This window comes from Suillus bovinus, assembly GCF_016758785.1.
Source record: "Suillus bovinus strain UH-Sbo-P2 chromosome Unknown EDB93scaffold_41, whole genome shotgun sequence".
In the NCBI taxonomy this organism is placed as follows: domain Eukaryota; kingdom Fungi; phylum Basidiomycota; class Agaricomycetes; order Boletales; family Suillaceae; genus Suillus; species Suillus bovinus.
Window position 1 is genome coordinate 135645 of NW_024542097.1, and position 16188 is coordinate 151832.

A 16188-nucleotide genomic window follows, 5' to 3' on the forward strand; every position below is an offset into this window, starting at 1 on the left:
ATTGTTTCCTGTGTAAGGCTATTTGATCGAGTTCGACGGGGAATGATTCGGACCAAGAGAGAATGAGTGAGGGGGAGTTTATTTACAGAAGCTATAGAAAGTAGAGACCGACTATTTGTATGTAAGTGAGCACAAAGGGAGTTCCGTAAGTAGTACTTCGAACCGGTACAAAGGGAATTCCATATAGCTGGTGTCTGTGGCTAGCAGAATGACATTCCTTACACCTGATGTGCGTCGAGACTCGATGAACGCTCCAGATCACTAGTAACTCACGCATCAGCATCAACGGCCATGCTGATGCCATCTAGTATGTGAGACTCACCATGCATACAAACATCCACTGCCATATATGTAAATAAGTCATGTTTTCAAATTCCGGGAAAATGCAAATACGCACGCAAAAGCTATAAGCGCAGTGTGGATGATGGCATTGATCGTCCAAGTAACAAACCTTGATACACTCGTTAGCCGTGTCCGAGTCGCTGGTTGCGGGCGCGGCAGAGACTGATGATGCTAGGGCAATAATGACGGCCGCGAAGACAATTGGAGAGGCGAAACGCATCCTTTGTGACTCGTGTGATATAGGATCAGGTAATTTTGAAGGATAGTAGGAAGACGGCTGGATTTTATGTCTTGCTCTTGAATCACTGCAGTTGCTTGGATTTACCTCTGAATGGATGCCAGCACATAGTACTATGTGATGCCAGTACATTGCCAGCAAAGTTCATATGGAACGACTGACTATTCGCATTTCCAACCAGCGGTTGGCTTGGTCAAAATGGTAAGTATTCTGCGTCCTACGTGCGAATCTCGACATGGTATGATTTCTGCCGTAGGAAGACTGGTCGATATTGTAATTTCGGAGAGTGGTCAATGCAATGACCAGTTTCCTTTTCGAGTTGACTGTCGATGTGTGTGGCCAGCTGTTTGCAAGCTTAAGCATTAAGCCAATGTCTTTCCGATAGCGAAAAACACGCATATAAGTCACGCTGCATGGTTGGTCGATGTAAGTGTTCCCGACGTGTGATAAAGATATATCATGTATTGTTAAATAGCAATACCCCCTTTTGTCATGCTACTCTTTGAAGCATGCTCTATGTTCCCAGAGCCATATGACTTATATTACCAAATCGTACGAAACGCATGTTAGCAGAACGTTCTCGTCGTTGTCGTCCTCATCGCATAGCCCGTGTTCTAATAGATGAGCCTGATATGAACTGGCGGTTCACGTGAGTCTGACAAAAAAGGAAATCGATGAAAGTCGCTTACTAACTTAGAGTCTGTTTGGCCACCAATATTTGCGCAAGTTAGAATTTGGTTCTGGCTTTGCTAATCGTCGGAGCTTGAACAAGATGTCACGCTCGATAACGCTTACCTTATGCCTTGTCCTACTACCAATACAATGCCTCTTGATCCTGATTACGACGAGGACGCTAATGAGGACAAATACGACCTTGTGGAGGCAGAGGATATGGATGACAATGCAGAGGAGAGTGACATGCTATGCACACGGTCATCACAGTCCTCAATGCAACAACTACCGCGCTTGAAGCTTACTCAAACACCTACTATGACAAAGAGCCGTATCATACCTCTGCTCTGTCGGGGACTGCATGGGTCACCGAACTTCTCACTGGACACCCTGAGCGTATCAGATGCGAGCTTGGGGTCCACAAGCACATTTTCTATGTGCTCATCAATCTCCTTCAGCAAGCAGGATGCAGGGATTCCAGGCATGTACTGCTAGAAGAGCAGCTTGCTATATTTCTCTATGCGTCTGTCATGGGTCTCTCGATTCGCCATCTTGGTGAACGCTTTCAGCGGTCCAATGAAACAATATCAAAGTACGTATATTGTTGCTGTCCTGGTATCAAGCTTATGTTCTTTCAGGTGTTTTAAACGGGTTCTTTTCGCATTCTCCTCGCCACCAATATATACAACATATGTTCACCTGCCCGATGTAGATAGCCCTCCTCCCCCCGAAATCATGAAAAACCCAAAGTTCTTCCCATTCTTTGTTGACGCTATCGGAGCCATTGACAGTACACACATCGCATGCCATCCTTTTGGTGAAGATTGGCATGCTGCTCGGGATCGCAAGGGGAACTTCTCTCAAAACTGCCTCACGGCATGTTCATTCAACCTTTCGTTTACCTACATGTTGAGCAGTTGGGAGGGGTCAGCTGCAGATGCTCGTGTCTATCATGATGCTCGTACTACCGATTTCAATATTCCTGAGGGAAAGTATTATCTTGCGGACGCTGGATTTGGCTCGTGCAATGAGCTTCTGGTCCCGTTTCGGGGTGTGCCCATGACAGACACACAGAGAAATATAGCAAGCTGCTCTTCTAGCAGTACATGCCTGGAATCCCTGCATCCTGCTTGCTGAAGGAGATTGATGAGCACATAGAAAATGTGCTTGTGGACCCCAAGCTCGCATCTGATACGCTCAGGGTGTCCAGTGAGAAGTTCGGTGACCCATGCAGTCCCCGACAGAGCAGAGGTATGATACGGCTCTTTGTCATAGTAGGTGTTTGAGTAAGCTTCAAGCGCGGTAGTTGTTGCATTGAGGACTGTGATGACCGTGTGCATAGCATGTCACTCTCCTCTGCATTGTCATCCATATCCTCTGCCTCCACAAGGTCGTATTTGTCCTCATTAGCGTCCTCGTCGTAATCAGGATCAAGAGGCATTGTATTGGTAGTAGGACAAGGCATAAGGTAAGCGTTATCGAGCGTGACATCTTGTTCAAGCTCCGACGATTAGCAAAGCCAGAACCAAATTCTAACTTGCGCAAATATTGGTGGCCAAACAGACTCTAAGTTAGTAAGCGACTTTCATCGATTTCCTTTTTTGTCAGACTCACGTGAACCGCCAGTTCATATCAGGCTCATCTATTAGAACACGGGCTATGCGATGAGGACGACAACGACGAGAACGTTCTGCTAACATGCGTTTCGTACGATTTGGTAATATAAGTCATATGGCTCTGGGAACATAGAGCATGCTTCAAAGAGTAGCATGACAAAAGGGGGTATTGCTATTTAACAATACATGATATATCTTTATCACACGTCGGGAACACTTACATCGACCAACCATGCAGCGTGACTTATATGCGTGTTTTTCGCTATCGGAAAGACATTGGCTTAATGCTTAAGCTTGCAAACAGCTGGCCACACACATCGACAGTCAACTCGAAAAGGAAACTGGTCATTGCATTGACCACTCTCCGAAATTACAATATCGACCAGTCTTCCTACGGCAGAAATCATACCATGTCGAGATTCGCACGTAGGACGCAGAATACTTACCATTTTGACCAAGCCAACCGCTGGTTGGAAATGCGAATAGTCAGTCGTTCCATATGAACTTTGCTGGCAATGTACTGGCATCACATAGTACTATGTGCTGGCATCCATTCAGAGGTAAATCCAAGCAACTGCAGTGATTCAAGAGCAAGACATAAAATCCAGCCGTCTTCCTACTATCCTTCAAAATTACCTGATCCTATATCACACGAGTCACAAAGGATGCGTTTCGCCTCTCCAATTGTCTTCGCGGCCGTCATTATTGCCCTAGCATCATCAGTCTCTGCCGCGCCCGCAACCAGCGACTCGGACACGGCTAACGAGTGTATCAAGGTTTGTTACTTGGACGATCAATGCCATCATCCACACTGCGCTTATAGCTTTTGCGTGCGTATTTGCATTTTCCCGGAATTTGAAAACATGACTTATTTACATATATGGCAGTGGATGTTTGTATGCATGGTGAGTCTCACATACTAGATGGCATCAGCATGGCCGTTGATGCTGATGCGTGAGTTACTAGTGATCTGGAGCGTTCATCGAGTCTCGACGCACATCAGGTGTAAGGAATGTCATTCTGCTAGCCACAGACACCAGCTATATGGAATTCCCTTTGTACCGGTTCGAAGTACTACTTACGGAACTCCCTTTGTGCTCACTTACATACAAATAGTCGGTCTCTACTTTCTATAGCTTCTGTAAATAAACTCCCCCTCACTCATTCTCTCTTGGTCCGAATCATTCCCCGTCGAACTCGATCAAATAGCCTTACACAGGAAACAATCCATCAGGAAAACATCGGGTCTCTTAGCGTCCCTTAATGTTCGCTTGCTCGAGCTAAAAGACGAACCAAGTATCAGTAATTCAGAGAACTGGTAGAAAGTGTAAAAAAGGCCACTCGTGCTCTGTTTCTTCACTTTTTTATTATTATCCACTCATTTTTCACAACTTGTAAGGGATGAAAATTAAAGCACCGCGCCGTCTATAAAAGCCACAGACACCAGCTATATGGAATTCCATTTGTACCGGACACCGAGAGCTCCATGGACATGTAGTCTTTAACTCCCATCCTTGATCCCAGGACCCACAACGAAGTACGCTTTCTTTCAGGTCTTCTTCGATCCGCAGGCTGACCATGGTTATGAAGCTTATGATACAGATGAGATTTCTAGTTCTGTTGGCGTCGGAGGGCAATGCAAGCTGGTTCCCTGGCCCATGGCGAAATATTTTTGAAGTGGACCAATAATTGTTGATTCCATTTGAATGTGTTGCCCTCCATGCGTACGAATGGCACGGTTAGATCTGAATCCCAGAATTGACCACGAAACAGGTATTCGTACCTCGGAGCAGGCAATCCGCGCATTCGAATTGGAGCTAGAGTATCTCAACACTTCTACAATGTTTGCCTCATTCGGGCTCATGATTTGTCCTGGGTCTATTTTCGAGGCATATCAAAGGTCATAACGGTCACGTGTGTAATTCCGTTGAAATTAATATCAATACTTGCTTGACTGTTTGTATTACCTTCAGATTGTTGAGATGTCAGCTCGAACGCACTCCATGCATATTTATTGATGTTGATTAACTTGGATTAAAATATAGCCGATTTGGGTGCACTGCGCCTTAAAAGGTACGCTGAGCGGTCTTGTCAAGTGAGACTGTTAAAGGAGAAAAATAGCTGTTTTTTTTCAGCGTCTCTGTACATGTCGTGTCCCATCCTCGTATCCCATGCATCCGAGCCGGCGTGCTATACGTTATTGCTGGGAATTCTAATACATGTTCATTGAGCACAAGCTATGAGCTCGAGGTATGAACCAGCAGAACACGCGATGCATCCATTGGGCCGGCTTGTGGCAACTGTTCCACACAGTTGGTTGGTTGTTGCATATTCCACCTTTGTGGTGCAAGTGGGGCGACATCAATAGCATTATTATTCCAGGTGGGTAATCAGAACAATCGCCAGAGCATCCACATTTGATTCGTTTTCAGATATTGCTTTGTGGTTGTGGATGTGGAATCATAGTGAATCCACAGCACTCGAACCTTTAAAGACTGAAATGCAGACTCCCTGCATCGTCAGACCTACCTCCTCATATTCTTTGCAACTGTACATTGCTTATTTCCAGATATAAATCATGAATTCGTTCAAGAAGATTTTCCAAAAGTGAGTCGACCGTTTCTGTGTTCTACTCGTTGTCATCGTACTAATCAATACCCCTCAGGTCTAACGACGACCAGAATGCGTCGCTTAAGCATTCTAGACCGATGCCATACGGACTTTCTTCAGAAAAGAGGAAGTGCGAGCCTCTTCGTGACGATTCTTCCAAACGTGCATACCGTGGCAAGACTCTTCTTAAGAAGTCCGACATCGTGTACGTTGAGCAAGCTCCAGGGATGCTCGAGGTCTATCACGGAAAACTGTTGCAACACACCTACTACCATGGGCCAACTCACGCAAATTCTGACCCACACGCGGACTTGCTGCCCAAGTTTCCCCATTCCCCCGAACAAACTGAGGGCCTCCCTCGCAGCGGTTTCAGAGCGCTTTCTTTGAACTCAAAGAATCTCAGGTGCCAAGTGTCTATCCATAATTTGGATGCAGGTAGTCGACAAGCCTACCTGCCCATCTCTCACAGAAACCAGAGGTATGTTAATCAAGCTTCAGCAGATGTACTGCAGATCCCTGACGACCATACTTGCAATGTCAGACAAGAAGAACGTATTCGCACCAAGTCCAGCGCTGGTCGCTCGAACATCCCTCCTCCCTCCATTCCTGTTCCCCCTGTTCCCAACCCCCACTCCCTTCATCCAGCACTCTCGCGCCTCCCACACAGCTCACGCGTAAACATTCGTGAAGTTCCATCTCATGTCGCTGTCCCCCAGACCTCCTGGGCTTACTCTAAATACTGAGAGATCTTACACGAGCGGGACCCTGCCGTACTCCGTGGGATGATCAATTGTTATCCCTTAACGCCTGTTTGCAGCGAACGTTGCCCAGAAGACATGCGTCCCATACATTTTGACATGGACGAGCCGCAGCATACCCAGATGACACTTCAACAGTGCATCCATACGGCATTAACCCAAGGCCGTCCGCTCAATGTACGCGCTGGTGGCCGTTACCACTGCATCGTCGATGCGAGTGAAGTAGGCATCATTCCAGAAATTGGAACCGATTGGTCTCGGCAGGGTCGTCGGTGATTTTGTGGAGACGGAGGTTAGTTTGTGAAATCGTTTCAGAACGTTGAAAATCTTACTTTAAATAGCCTTAGTAAACTGTATGAAGGCATTCATACTGTAACTCCGTGGAATTCATGCCATGTCATAGAGACCTTCATATACCGTGCGGTTCTTTATTCTATGACGTGAGTGAGTGAATGGATGGGTTGGTAACTTACAATTCGCTGCCTGGGCACATGGAGAGAGCTAGGGAACCTGGAGGGCCGGATGCGTTGTAACTAGTGCTTGGCGACTTCGACAAGGATTAAGCCACTGTCAATGCTCCTGGCGGTTGAACCAAAAAGTTGTACGTGTCCCGTCCGTCTAGTACGCAAACTTCTTTTCCGATCGTTCGCACTTTGACTTCGATTGTCCGGCCATCCAGGCGTTCTTTATCCATGAAGCTGAATCGAGGCTACCCTAAGAGAAGTTTGAACAAGGCTCGAAGAGTCGGAGTTATCACAACAGAAACTACTCTTTCCCACTTCCATGTGGAGTCCAGCTTCTTCGATATGGATCAGTATCGTGGCTAAGTATCTTTGGACAGAGGAGACAACATCCAGCACATTGAGCTACATATACATATACTGGTCAGTAGCTATGGACATGGGCGTTTATTTACAAAGAGTTTGTTGTACTGACAACGCTGCGGCCACCATCAGAGCACCCACTCTGTTAGCCGGCTATCATGCTTCCATAATACCCTGTTTTGAACAATTTGGACGGTGCAGACATGCTGTACACACGAGGTGTCGGCACTCGAATCCAGGGCTTGTTTCTTTCCTACAATTATGTCGTGCCAGTATCATGTCCAAGGTCGTTGTCGTTACGGAGCGAAGTGCAAGTTTAGCCACGAAATCCAGGCAAGTTTTCGCTCAGGAATTTGGAGTCTGGGTTATGTACTGAAGCTTGTCATTACAGGGTGACGCATTAGCACGCACTCAGCATGTTGAGGGCGCTGGATTGAGTCATACTACTGTCAAACGTCCATTAGACCAGAAGGGTCTTAATCAGCACAATGGCCAACAGAATCGCCATCCTAGGACGGCTCAGCCACAGGTGCAGCGCACCATGTCTCAAAAGCCTTCCTCGGAGAATTCCGGTCATAAGTCTGTTGGGCCATCCCGAAGTTCCAAGGGTGGCGAAGTGTGTCGCGCTTGGAAGGCTGGGATGTGCACAAAAGGCGCTAAATGCCGGTTCCCGCATAGCATCAAAGTACGTGAATATTTCGGGTGCCTTTCTTCCTTGTATTTAGCTTGGCGACCATCAGGATCATCTTGAAGATGATATTCCCCAACAAAATAAAACAAAACAAAAGTTAGCTGTGGAGGCTCATGCAGCCGAGATTACCAAAGACACTGCCGCGAAGACAATCCAGAGCGTTGTACTTGGGTCTATCGTAACCTTCAGCGCAGGCCTTGAATTATCCCACCTGATCACTGGATTCGAGTGCTGCACCTTGCATATTGCAAATTTGCCTCCTAATGTGCAGGAAGACGAAATCAATGCGTTGTTCACGGACCGCGGTCTTGATCGAGAGCGCTTCCACCTCGTCGGCGTCAAACCTACGCCAAGTGGTGGAAAGCGTGCTAGAATTATCACAGACGCTGAGTCTGGGAAAGAACTCTCGCTTGACCTCGGTGGCTTTGAGCTTAGGAACGAAGTTCTGACTCTCGAAGTGTCAGGCTACAACAGTCCCGGAAGTATGTCTGGGGCGACTGAACGTGACAATAATGTCCTTACGATATGCTGGCGTGCTCCATCCGTGTGCTATGTCGCAGAATACCCTGTTACGGTAAATGCTACTGCGAAAGCGCAGGAACTGAACCGTCAGATGTGTTCTGGACGCCGGGTTAAAGTTGAGGTCAACACCATGCCACCTAGTCGCTTCGTGCCAACATTCCACCGCAACTCAGTCAAAATTAGTTTCCTTCCTACCACTGTCTCTGAAGAAGAATCTAAACATTTTCTGGTTCAGATAGTGTCAGACGGTTGAGGGTGAATGGTGGAGTGCCCAGCGAAGACGTCGGCCATATTACTGCCACATTATGGGATGATATCGAACACATCTCTCCTGGAACCCTCAAGTCGCTGGAGCCACTGCTGCCCACTCCGAGCATTGATGGTATTGTTATGGTCCATGCGCTGTTTTCTTCGTGGGAGGACGCGGACGCGGTACATTCCCGTCTCCTTAAGCATCACATCGGGAACGTATCCTTCTGGTTCCGGCTCCCGAATCCCACACAGTACTCGATCACTATCTCTACTGAGCAGTTCCGGGCACAAAAGTCTTTGTGGGACGCCTTGATTGATGGCATCAAAGACAAGCGTGCGTGTATGCTGCACATTCATGAACAGGGCGCCGTTGTCCGGATGTGCTTGTCTGGTTCCAAGAAAGAAGCCGTTGGCGCACTCAAAGTCAGAGCGGAAAGTCTGAACGCAGGTGCCAAGGTGGAAGGGTGGCACAGGAGACTCGGATATTCAAACAACAAATTTTTACGTTCGATTTTTGACGACACAGGGGCATTCGTACGTGCGGATTGGAGACGACAGGTTTTGAGAGTTTATGGAGATTCGAAAGCTGTTGAACAGGCTCGTGAGTTAATCAAGAACAAGCTAGAGCAGCTCTCGTCCCTTGAGTATACCAAAGTACTCGCGAAGCAATCTGTTCGATTTTTTCTTGCACGTGGAATCCCAGAGTTGAAGGAAACTTTTGGCGAAGACTACGTCAAATTTGTCATATCTACACTGTAAGGATCGCATATCCTGTACACCCCGACTATACCTTCTCAACGAGACATAAGGACACGTGTCCAGTCAGCCATGTGACTCACTGATGCGAAGAAGCACTACGCTTCGCATCCGAGTCACGCGGATACATCCTCCTTTCTTACCTTCATGTTTCGTTATCGTCGACAACTAGATCGGTCCTTCACTCACCCTCATACGAAACCCTGGACATTCACAAACCCTTTCTCTCGTTAATTCGTCTCATTTTCACTCTATTGCCCTAAAAACAGTCAAGCCGCTACGAAACTTTCGTTATTCCTGTGCACGGCAAGCCACCTAATACCACCTTCATTCAAATATTTCGTACCCTCACTCATTCCCGCAGCTCTACCCTGTCAGGCGCAGCGCCACCTATTTTCCGTCTCACAAAAACCTTCAATCTCGTAACAGCGAGGACCCTTACACTCTCGCAACTTAAATACAACCATGTACATTTTTTTCAACAGAGAATCTTTATCTTCCCACTAGATGCACGCAGTCCATCCCTCTGAGAGTCCTCTACTCTGAATCCCGATCCGCTCGTTATCATACTCTCTCTAACTCTCGCGTCAGTTTCATTTCCGACACCAAGGGTACAATCCCCGTCGAACTCAATAGCAGCCTTACAACACGGAGAATCACAATCTCTGGTGGCGAGGAAAGTCGATATGCCCTCGAGCGCTTGATCAAAGACTCGCTCTGTGAACCACAGATTGTCCCAGACCCGTCAGGACAGCAGTCCTGCCCGATCTGCTATGACAATATATCGTCCCCGCTTCCTCTTGGTTGTGGACACATCTACTGTTCTCCTTGCATGCGTCATTTCTTGACATCCGCCTTGGATTCTGGTCAGTTTCCGCTCACGTGCATGGGTGATGAGAGCCAGTGTAAAGTCCCCATTCCTATTCCCACTATCCAACAATTCCTTCCTCCAACTTCCTTCAACCGCCTACTGGAAGTAGCATTTCATGCGCACATATCTCGGCATCCGCAGGAATTGGAATATTGCAAGACACCAGACTGTAATCAGATCTACCGCTCCACCGACCCCAGCACCCTTCATGTTTCTCAAACACATGTACGTCGTGCCATGATGACGCCCATGACGGCATGACCTGTGCCGAAAACAAACAGCAGCAGGCCGGACGCATTGCTGAGGAGGAGCGAGAAATGGAAGCATGGCTGGCAGCTTGTGGCGGGCGCGTGAAGAGATGCCCAACTTGTCAAGCACTGATCGAGAAAGCGGATGGCTGCAATCATGTAATTTGCACACTGTAAGTTATTCTAGATGCGCCCCGTTTTTGTTTGCATTTCATTGATTCGCTCCGGTACAGGTGCAACAGTCATATTTGCTGGCAATGCATGAACGTCTGTTCCGGTGGCACCACCATCTATGCGCACATGGCCAGCAAACATGGCACGTTCCACGGCGAGAATCGACCGGGCAGCGGTTGCACTATCATGTAATGTGTGTCGTCAAACACGTGGAGAGACTGTCTGGTCAGGATTATCATTCTCATTGCACAGGACAATGTATGCCAAGCAATAGTTTCAAGTACAGATAACTCACATGATGTGGATATGATTTTAAAATAAGTATGCAAAGTCAAATGCAAAGACAAGCAAGATCGTCGATTCGCATTCGATCTAGCCAACGACTATAGCACCACGAGCGTCGAAGAATCTTTTGTCTTTGTGTTCTCGATGACAACTCGAACTTCATAGTTATTTGTGAATTCACAGTCTGGGGCATATGGGATGTACATACTGTCAGGCTCCCACTCATTTGAAGATGGAGATGATATTGTAAACTCGAGAAGCTGTATTTCTAGGTGTGAACCAGTCTGTAAAGCCCACAACCGTTTCTAGAGAAAAACACCAAAGCAAGTAGATTAGCTCATGACTAACGGGAGGAAAGACGACCAAGACTAAACTTGAAAAACAATCCGCAACACCTAACTTCATAAGCAACTGCTCCCGTCCCACCAGTAGTGACCTTACCTTTCCGTCGGGACGCTTGCGTCCCCGCCCCACCTTGAGGTTGACCTGCTTGCGTTGAACTGCCTCATTGCCATTCACATGTCGCACAGCTGCGGCCGCTTCTGTACGGCCCCCACTGGTTCTCCACCTCTTGTCCACCGACGAATTGAACTATCATTTGAAATTTTGAACGCTCAGTATATTGCAACTAGGCAAGGCCCAAAATGATTTTGCAATGACCCTCGATCACGCGCTCAGGTGTCAAGCTCCCTGGTAGACGCTCAGGTGTTGGTTTCTTCCACAATGTGGTTTTGGGATTGAAGTAGGACCGACCAAGTGGTGTCACAGATGTGCCCATTTCCACCTCGAAAAAGCACTAGCGCTGACTAATTCTCAGCTTACCTCGTCAAAACACAGCCTATTGTATCCCTCTGCCCGACTCCCTATCTCAGAGTTCACTCTACAAGGACAGTGTATCACAGCGAAACCGACCATAATACCATTGTTACATTCTTGAGCTCACGCATTCATACCCCATTTGTCATAGAAAGTAAGTTCTGGTTGGCAGATAGCGCCGCAAGATAAAGCTTCCCAGGATGATAAATATGACCGCGCCGATACTTTCAACATGAAGTCGTGGTGATTTTGCGGGCTCGACAGCATCAACAGGGGATAACCATGCTGGATAAGCCCGACGGGATGGGTTGATCGAGAGGTAGGGATTGGTCACCCGTATCACAGTCTAGCTGATTTAATAAAGCCATTGAAATTGCCCAACGTGGATCCTTATTTGCGTGGTGACCGGGTTTAAAGGGTTGAACGTGCCTTTTACTGCCATGGCTATCCTCTGGGAGAACGCTGTGCTTCATCTCGAGCAACTTCGAAGCAACTAGCCTCGTCGGATTGCGTCCAGCGGTACATATATCAATGAACCGCGGCAGTTTTAACACATTGTAGCTTCACATAAGCGCACACCGGCCATCAGACGTGAGTGCCTGGAAGCTTAGCCAGCTTTCTTGCATCCCGAAAGGAACCGTGCACTGGAAAAAGCTACATCGCCAATGCCCCCGTCTGCAACCAGTGCGTATCTTGGCCCCGTGTGAAATGCATGGGTCCCATTCTTCTTCCGAGATCTAGCCCCTGATGCTGAGAATCCAAAAGTTATTGGGATGTACAAATCATTCCGTGGTCGAAGGTCAGAGGACCTACGATTACAAATTTGGCATAAAATTCACTTAACATTAAGACGTTGATAGGGCCACGCACACAGGAAGGATTGGGAATGATGTTTCTCACTTCTAGCAACCAACAATTTTAATGCAGGTCTTTCCATACTTGCTTCAAACGAGCGGGTCTCTATCACCGACTGGCCTTGGCGAGTTGTCCTACCTTCTCCCTATGGTACAGTGGATCGCGTTGGAATAGACCCCGCAGGCATGAACGGTGTCAGCAGCCACGCAGCACCATAGATCAGCTACGGAGTTAACTTTTAATTGAACTTTGTCGTACCATCACTTATTGCCTTTCATGATAGTCACCTCAGCCGCTCTCGTATGGAGTCATTTCTTGCTGTAGAATATCCTGTGCATTATGATGGGCACGTAGCCCTGCACATATCAGTTGAAAAGATGTATGGTCCTGAGTAACGTTGTTGCCAGAACGTCGCGACTTAACTTTCGCACACTGCCACACAGTTGTCCCTCTCCGGTAATGGTGGGCGGCTAGCTACAATTGGCCTTCCGAGTGCTCAACCAGTGCCCAACCGCAGTTCAAATTCCGAGACGATAAGCATTGGGCCGAGTTTTAACCGGCGGACACTGCGGATATTACCTTCTGGGGCCAACTTATCGACGAATACTCCATCAGGCATGAGTTACGGTCTCTGATGTGGAGCTCGGTGATAGATACAGCAACTCAATGCTGTATCTAAGCGCTTCACTTAAATCCAGTCTCGAACACAAGTCCAATGACGCGATACCCTGCCGACTCCTACTTCCCCAACACTCTCCCCTAACCTCACCGTGTCGCAATGCAGGAAGGATATAGGCTCCAAGAGCGCCGCAAACAATCAAATAATGTTACTCACGTGGAAGCACTCCAAATCGATCCAAATAGTCATCTTCCACTGGATGTTACTTCCACAGATCTGGTGAAACGGAGGCTCAAGCAACGACATATACAAATGTAAGTTTTATCAGCTTTCTTATTTATTTTGTTGTCATTCGTTTCTCTCATCATAGGATAGCTGCAAGTCCCCGAATGCCTTGCCTTTGAATTTATTTGACATCTTTTTAAGATTGCTGGTACTTTGGGTACAGGACTATTTCTAGGTACAGGGGGAGCCATTCGCACAGCTGGGCCACTCGGTGCCTTGATTGCGTTTGCCCTTGTTGGTTCTGTAGCGTATTCGTAAGTCTGCAATTTGTGCGGGTCCCACCTACTTGATTCAGCCAGGTCATTATGTTCACTTGGGGAGATGACCTCCCTCGCACCGATATCAGGTTCATTTCCTCACTTCGGTCCGTACATTTCCTTTTTTAGACTCGAATGTTGTCAACTTGCCATTACACAGCCTCTCGTTGGGTAGATCCTGCATTGGGATTTGCAGTGAGTGGCCTGCTTAAGTATCAACCTCCGACTGATCTTTTGTACTCTGTAGGTTGGTTGGGTGCATATCTTCGCTTCTCATCATGTTTGATCATAGCTAATCAAGTATCACTTGTCAGAATTATTTTCTTGTAAGGTTCTATTCTCTATTCATCGAATCTGTGCCTATATCATGATTGCCCCTTTATAAGACTAATGCGTAGGTCTATACAGTCTATCCCAGCCATTCAGTGATTCACATCGTTATTTTCAGGTTTTACATTCCCGTGGAAATATCCGGAGCACAAATACTAATCTCTTTGTGGGATGTGAGTTTTTAAACTACTTCTGGCGTTCCTGTCGTGTCCTAAAAGTCGGGATTCTTCTAGTCACATCACGCTGCAGTTTATACTGTAGTGATATGCATCTTGATATGTGCCACCAATGTGTTTGGTGTAATGTGAGTCGTTGAAGCCGGTTGTGTCACGTGTATTCATTCCTAAATCTTAGATACTTCGGAGAAAGTAGGTCCATCATGCTTTTCAATTTATGTACTAAAGGATGAATAGCCGAATTTGCTCTTTCCATCATGAAGTGTAAGCCGTCCTTTTGCAAATATTTGTACAGCAAACTCAGCATGTTTGACAGTGATACTGATCACTGGTCTCATCATCGTTGGCCTCGTCATCGACCTCGGGGGAGCACCGAATCACCAGCGACTTGGTTTTCAAGTAGGTACTGGTTTATCAGCGGACTGGTGAGCTAATTGTCCAAAGTACTGGAATAACCCGGGTGTTTTTGCTGGACCTGGATTTGAACCTCGGTATCCCGCACTTGATAATTTCCTTGGAATATTGAGTGTCATCGCTCAAGCCGCATTTGCTTACCAGGGAATAGAGATAGTAGCTGTGTATGTCGTATCTCATTCTGGCCCAATATGTATTCGCTAACAATCCGATAGTGCAGCATCTGAAACGGAGAACCCACGGAGGAATATTTCCAAAGCTATTCGCAGAGTTTTCTACCGAATCCTCATCTTCTACGTTGAGCATCATGATCTCTTACGATGAATAGCCCCTTACAATTCAGTAGATTCTCGGCGTTTTCGTTGCAGGACTCATCGTACCTTCAAATAGCCCAGACCTACTGACGGGAAATGGTTTCTCTGCAAAGTCTCCATTTGTGATTGCGATGCAGAATTCAGGAATAAAAGGTGTGTCCTTTGCCTTTCCATAAAGTCGTGCCTTATTTCCCCCTGCCACGTAGTGTTACCCGCTGTAGTAAATGCAGGCTTCATAACTAGCGCTTTTTCCGCTGGCAACTCGTTCCTTTTTTGTTCTTCGCGCATTCTCTATGGTTTGGCACTTCGTAAACAAGCACCCAGATTCCTCACTATCTGTACGAAGAAAGGCGTGCCTATCGTGGCGGTGCTCTGTTCGGTATGAATGAACGCTTGTCTAGTCCCAAGTACCACAGCCGCTGATGTTGGATCAACAGAGCGTCTTCGCATTTTTGTCTCTGATGAATATATCATCAGGTGCAGAAACCGTGTTCAAGTGAATTTCAATAGGTCGTCTCGTGTTCGCAATGTGGCTCACGTCGCGTCTTAGCTGGTTCCAGCATCTCTCTGTAATGGGTGGTTTTGTCGGCTGGCTTTCGATCAATGTAACTTACATCTGTTTCTGTGAGCACCGGACGTATCTGTGGATCATCGATGACCTAATGAATTATACAGATCGCGGACTGCGATACCAAGGCATCGACCGACAGAAACTCCATTACTGGAATCCCCTACAAGTCAGGCAAGATCACCAAAACGCATAAAAAAAGTCACTCATTTCAATTTATAGCCGTGGCTATCCGTCTGGGGCCTGTTCTGGTGTATAATATTTATCCTAATAAATGGATATAGCGTGTTTTGGCATTTTGTTGCCTCTACTTTCTTGACGTCATGTAGGCTGGTCCTTCTCTCCTGATAGGATGACGTTCTGACCAATGATCACAGATCTTAACATCCCGGTATTCATTGGATTATTTCTCTTCTGGAAAGTCACACGAGGCACGGTGATGTGGAAACTGGATGAGATGGACTTTTCTACGGTGCGCATGACACGTCAGCTTTACCTGGGACTCGGACTCACTTGTAATTAATTAATCAGGGTATTCCCAGCTTTGAAGAAACAGAACGTCCTGAGATTCCTCCGAAAGGCTTCTGGCAACACGTTGCTGCGGTACTTTTTTGACCGAAGTCGCTATCGGCTGAACATATAGAGTATTCCTGTAATTTGATGATTTAGCTAGACCACGACCTGTTTTTGTATTC

At 46.9% G+C, this 16188-nt stretch overlaps 3 protein-coding genes across 3 annotated transcripts; all 3 read left to right on the forward strand.

Annotated features, from left to right (window-relative positions):
• Window positions 1-5446: 5446 nt before the first annotated feature.
• EDB93DRAFT_1251941 (uncharacterized protein) lies at window positions 5447-6221 on the forward strand (the record flags this gene model as incomplete). The annotated part of the gene is made up of 3 exons (XM_041453222.1): window positions 5447-5475; window positions 5534-5956; window positions 6020-6221. 3 exons carry the CDS (start codon window positions 5447-5449, stop codon window positions 6219-6221), a joined length of 654 nt encoding a protein of 217 aa, XP_041306148.1.
• Window positions 6222-7337: 1116 nt separating this feature from the next.
• Window positions 7338-10766, forward strand: EDB93DRAFT_1338200 (uncharacterized protein; the record flags this gene model as incomplete). Its single annotated transcript, XM_041455384.1, has 7 exons — window positions 7338-7424; window positions 7452-7745; window positions 7786-8455; window positions 8509-9280; window positions 9789-10377; window positions 10434-10573; window positions 10634-10766. 7 exons carry the CDS (start codon window positions 7338-7340, stop codon window positions 10764-10766), a joined length of 2685 nt encoding a protein of 894 aa, XP_041306149.1.
• Window positions 10767-12115: 1349 nt separating this feature from the next.
• Window positions 12116-16108, forward strand: EDB93DRAFT_1241416 (general APC amino acid permease; the record flags this gene model as incomplete). Its single annotated transcript, XM_041451873.1, has 20 exons — window positions 12116-12139; window positions 12282-12348; window positions 13373-13428; window positions 13576-13688; window positions 13734-13798; window positions 13852-13903; window positions 14140-14194; window positions 14255-14318; window positions 14340-14354; window positions 14514-14596; window positions 14642-14775; window positions 14827-14908; window positions 14958-15078; window positions 15132-15304; window positions 15363-15421; window positions 15476-15549; window positions 15601-15662; window positions 15716-15818; window positions 15871-15965; window positions 16025-16108. The coding sequence occupies 20 exons, from the start codon at window positions 12116-12118 to the stop codon at window positions 16106-16108; spliced, it is 1581 nt and encodes a 526-aa protein (XP_041306150.1).
• Window positions 16109-16188: the final 80 nt, after the last annotated feature.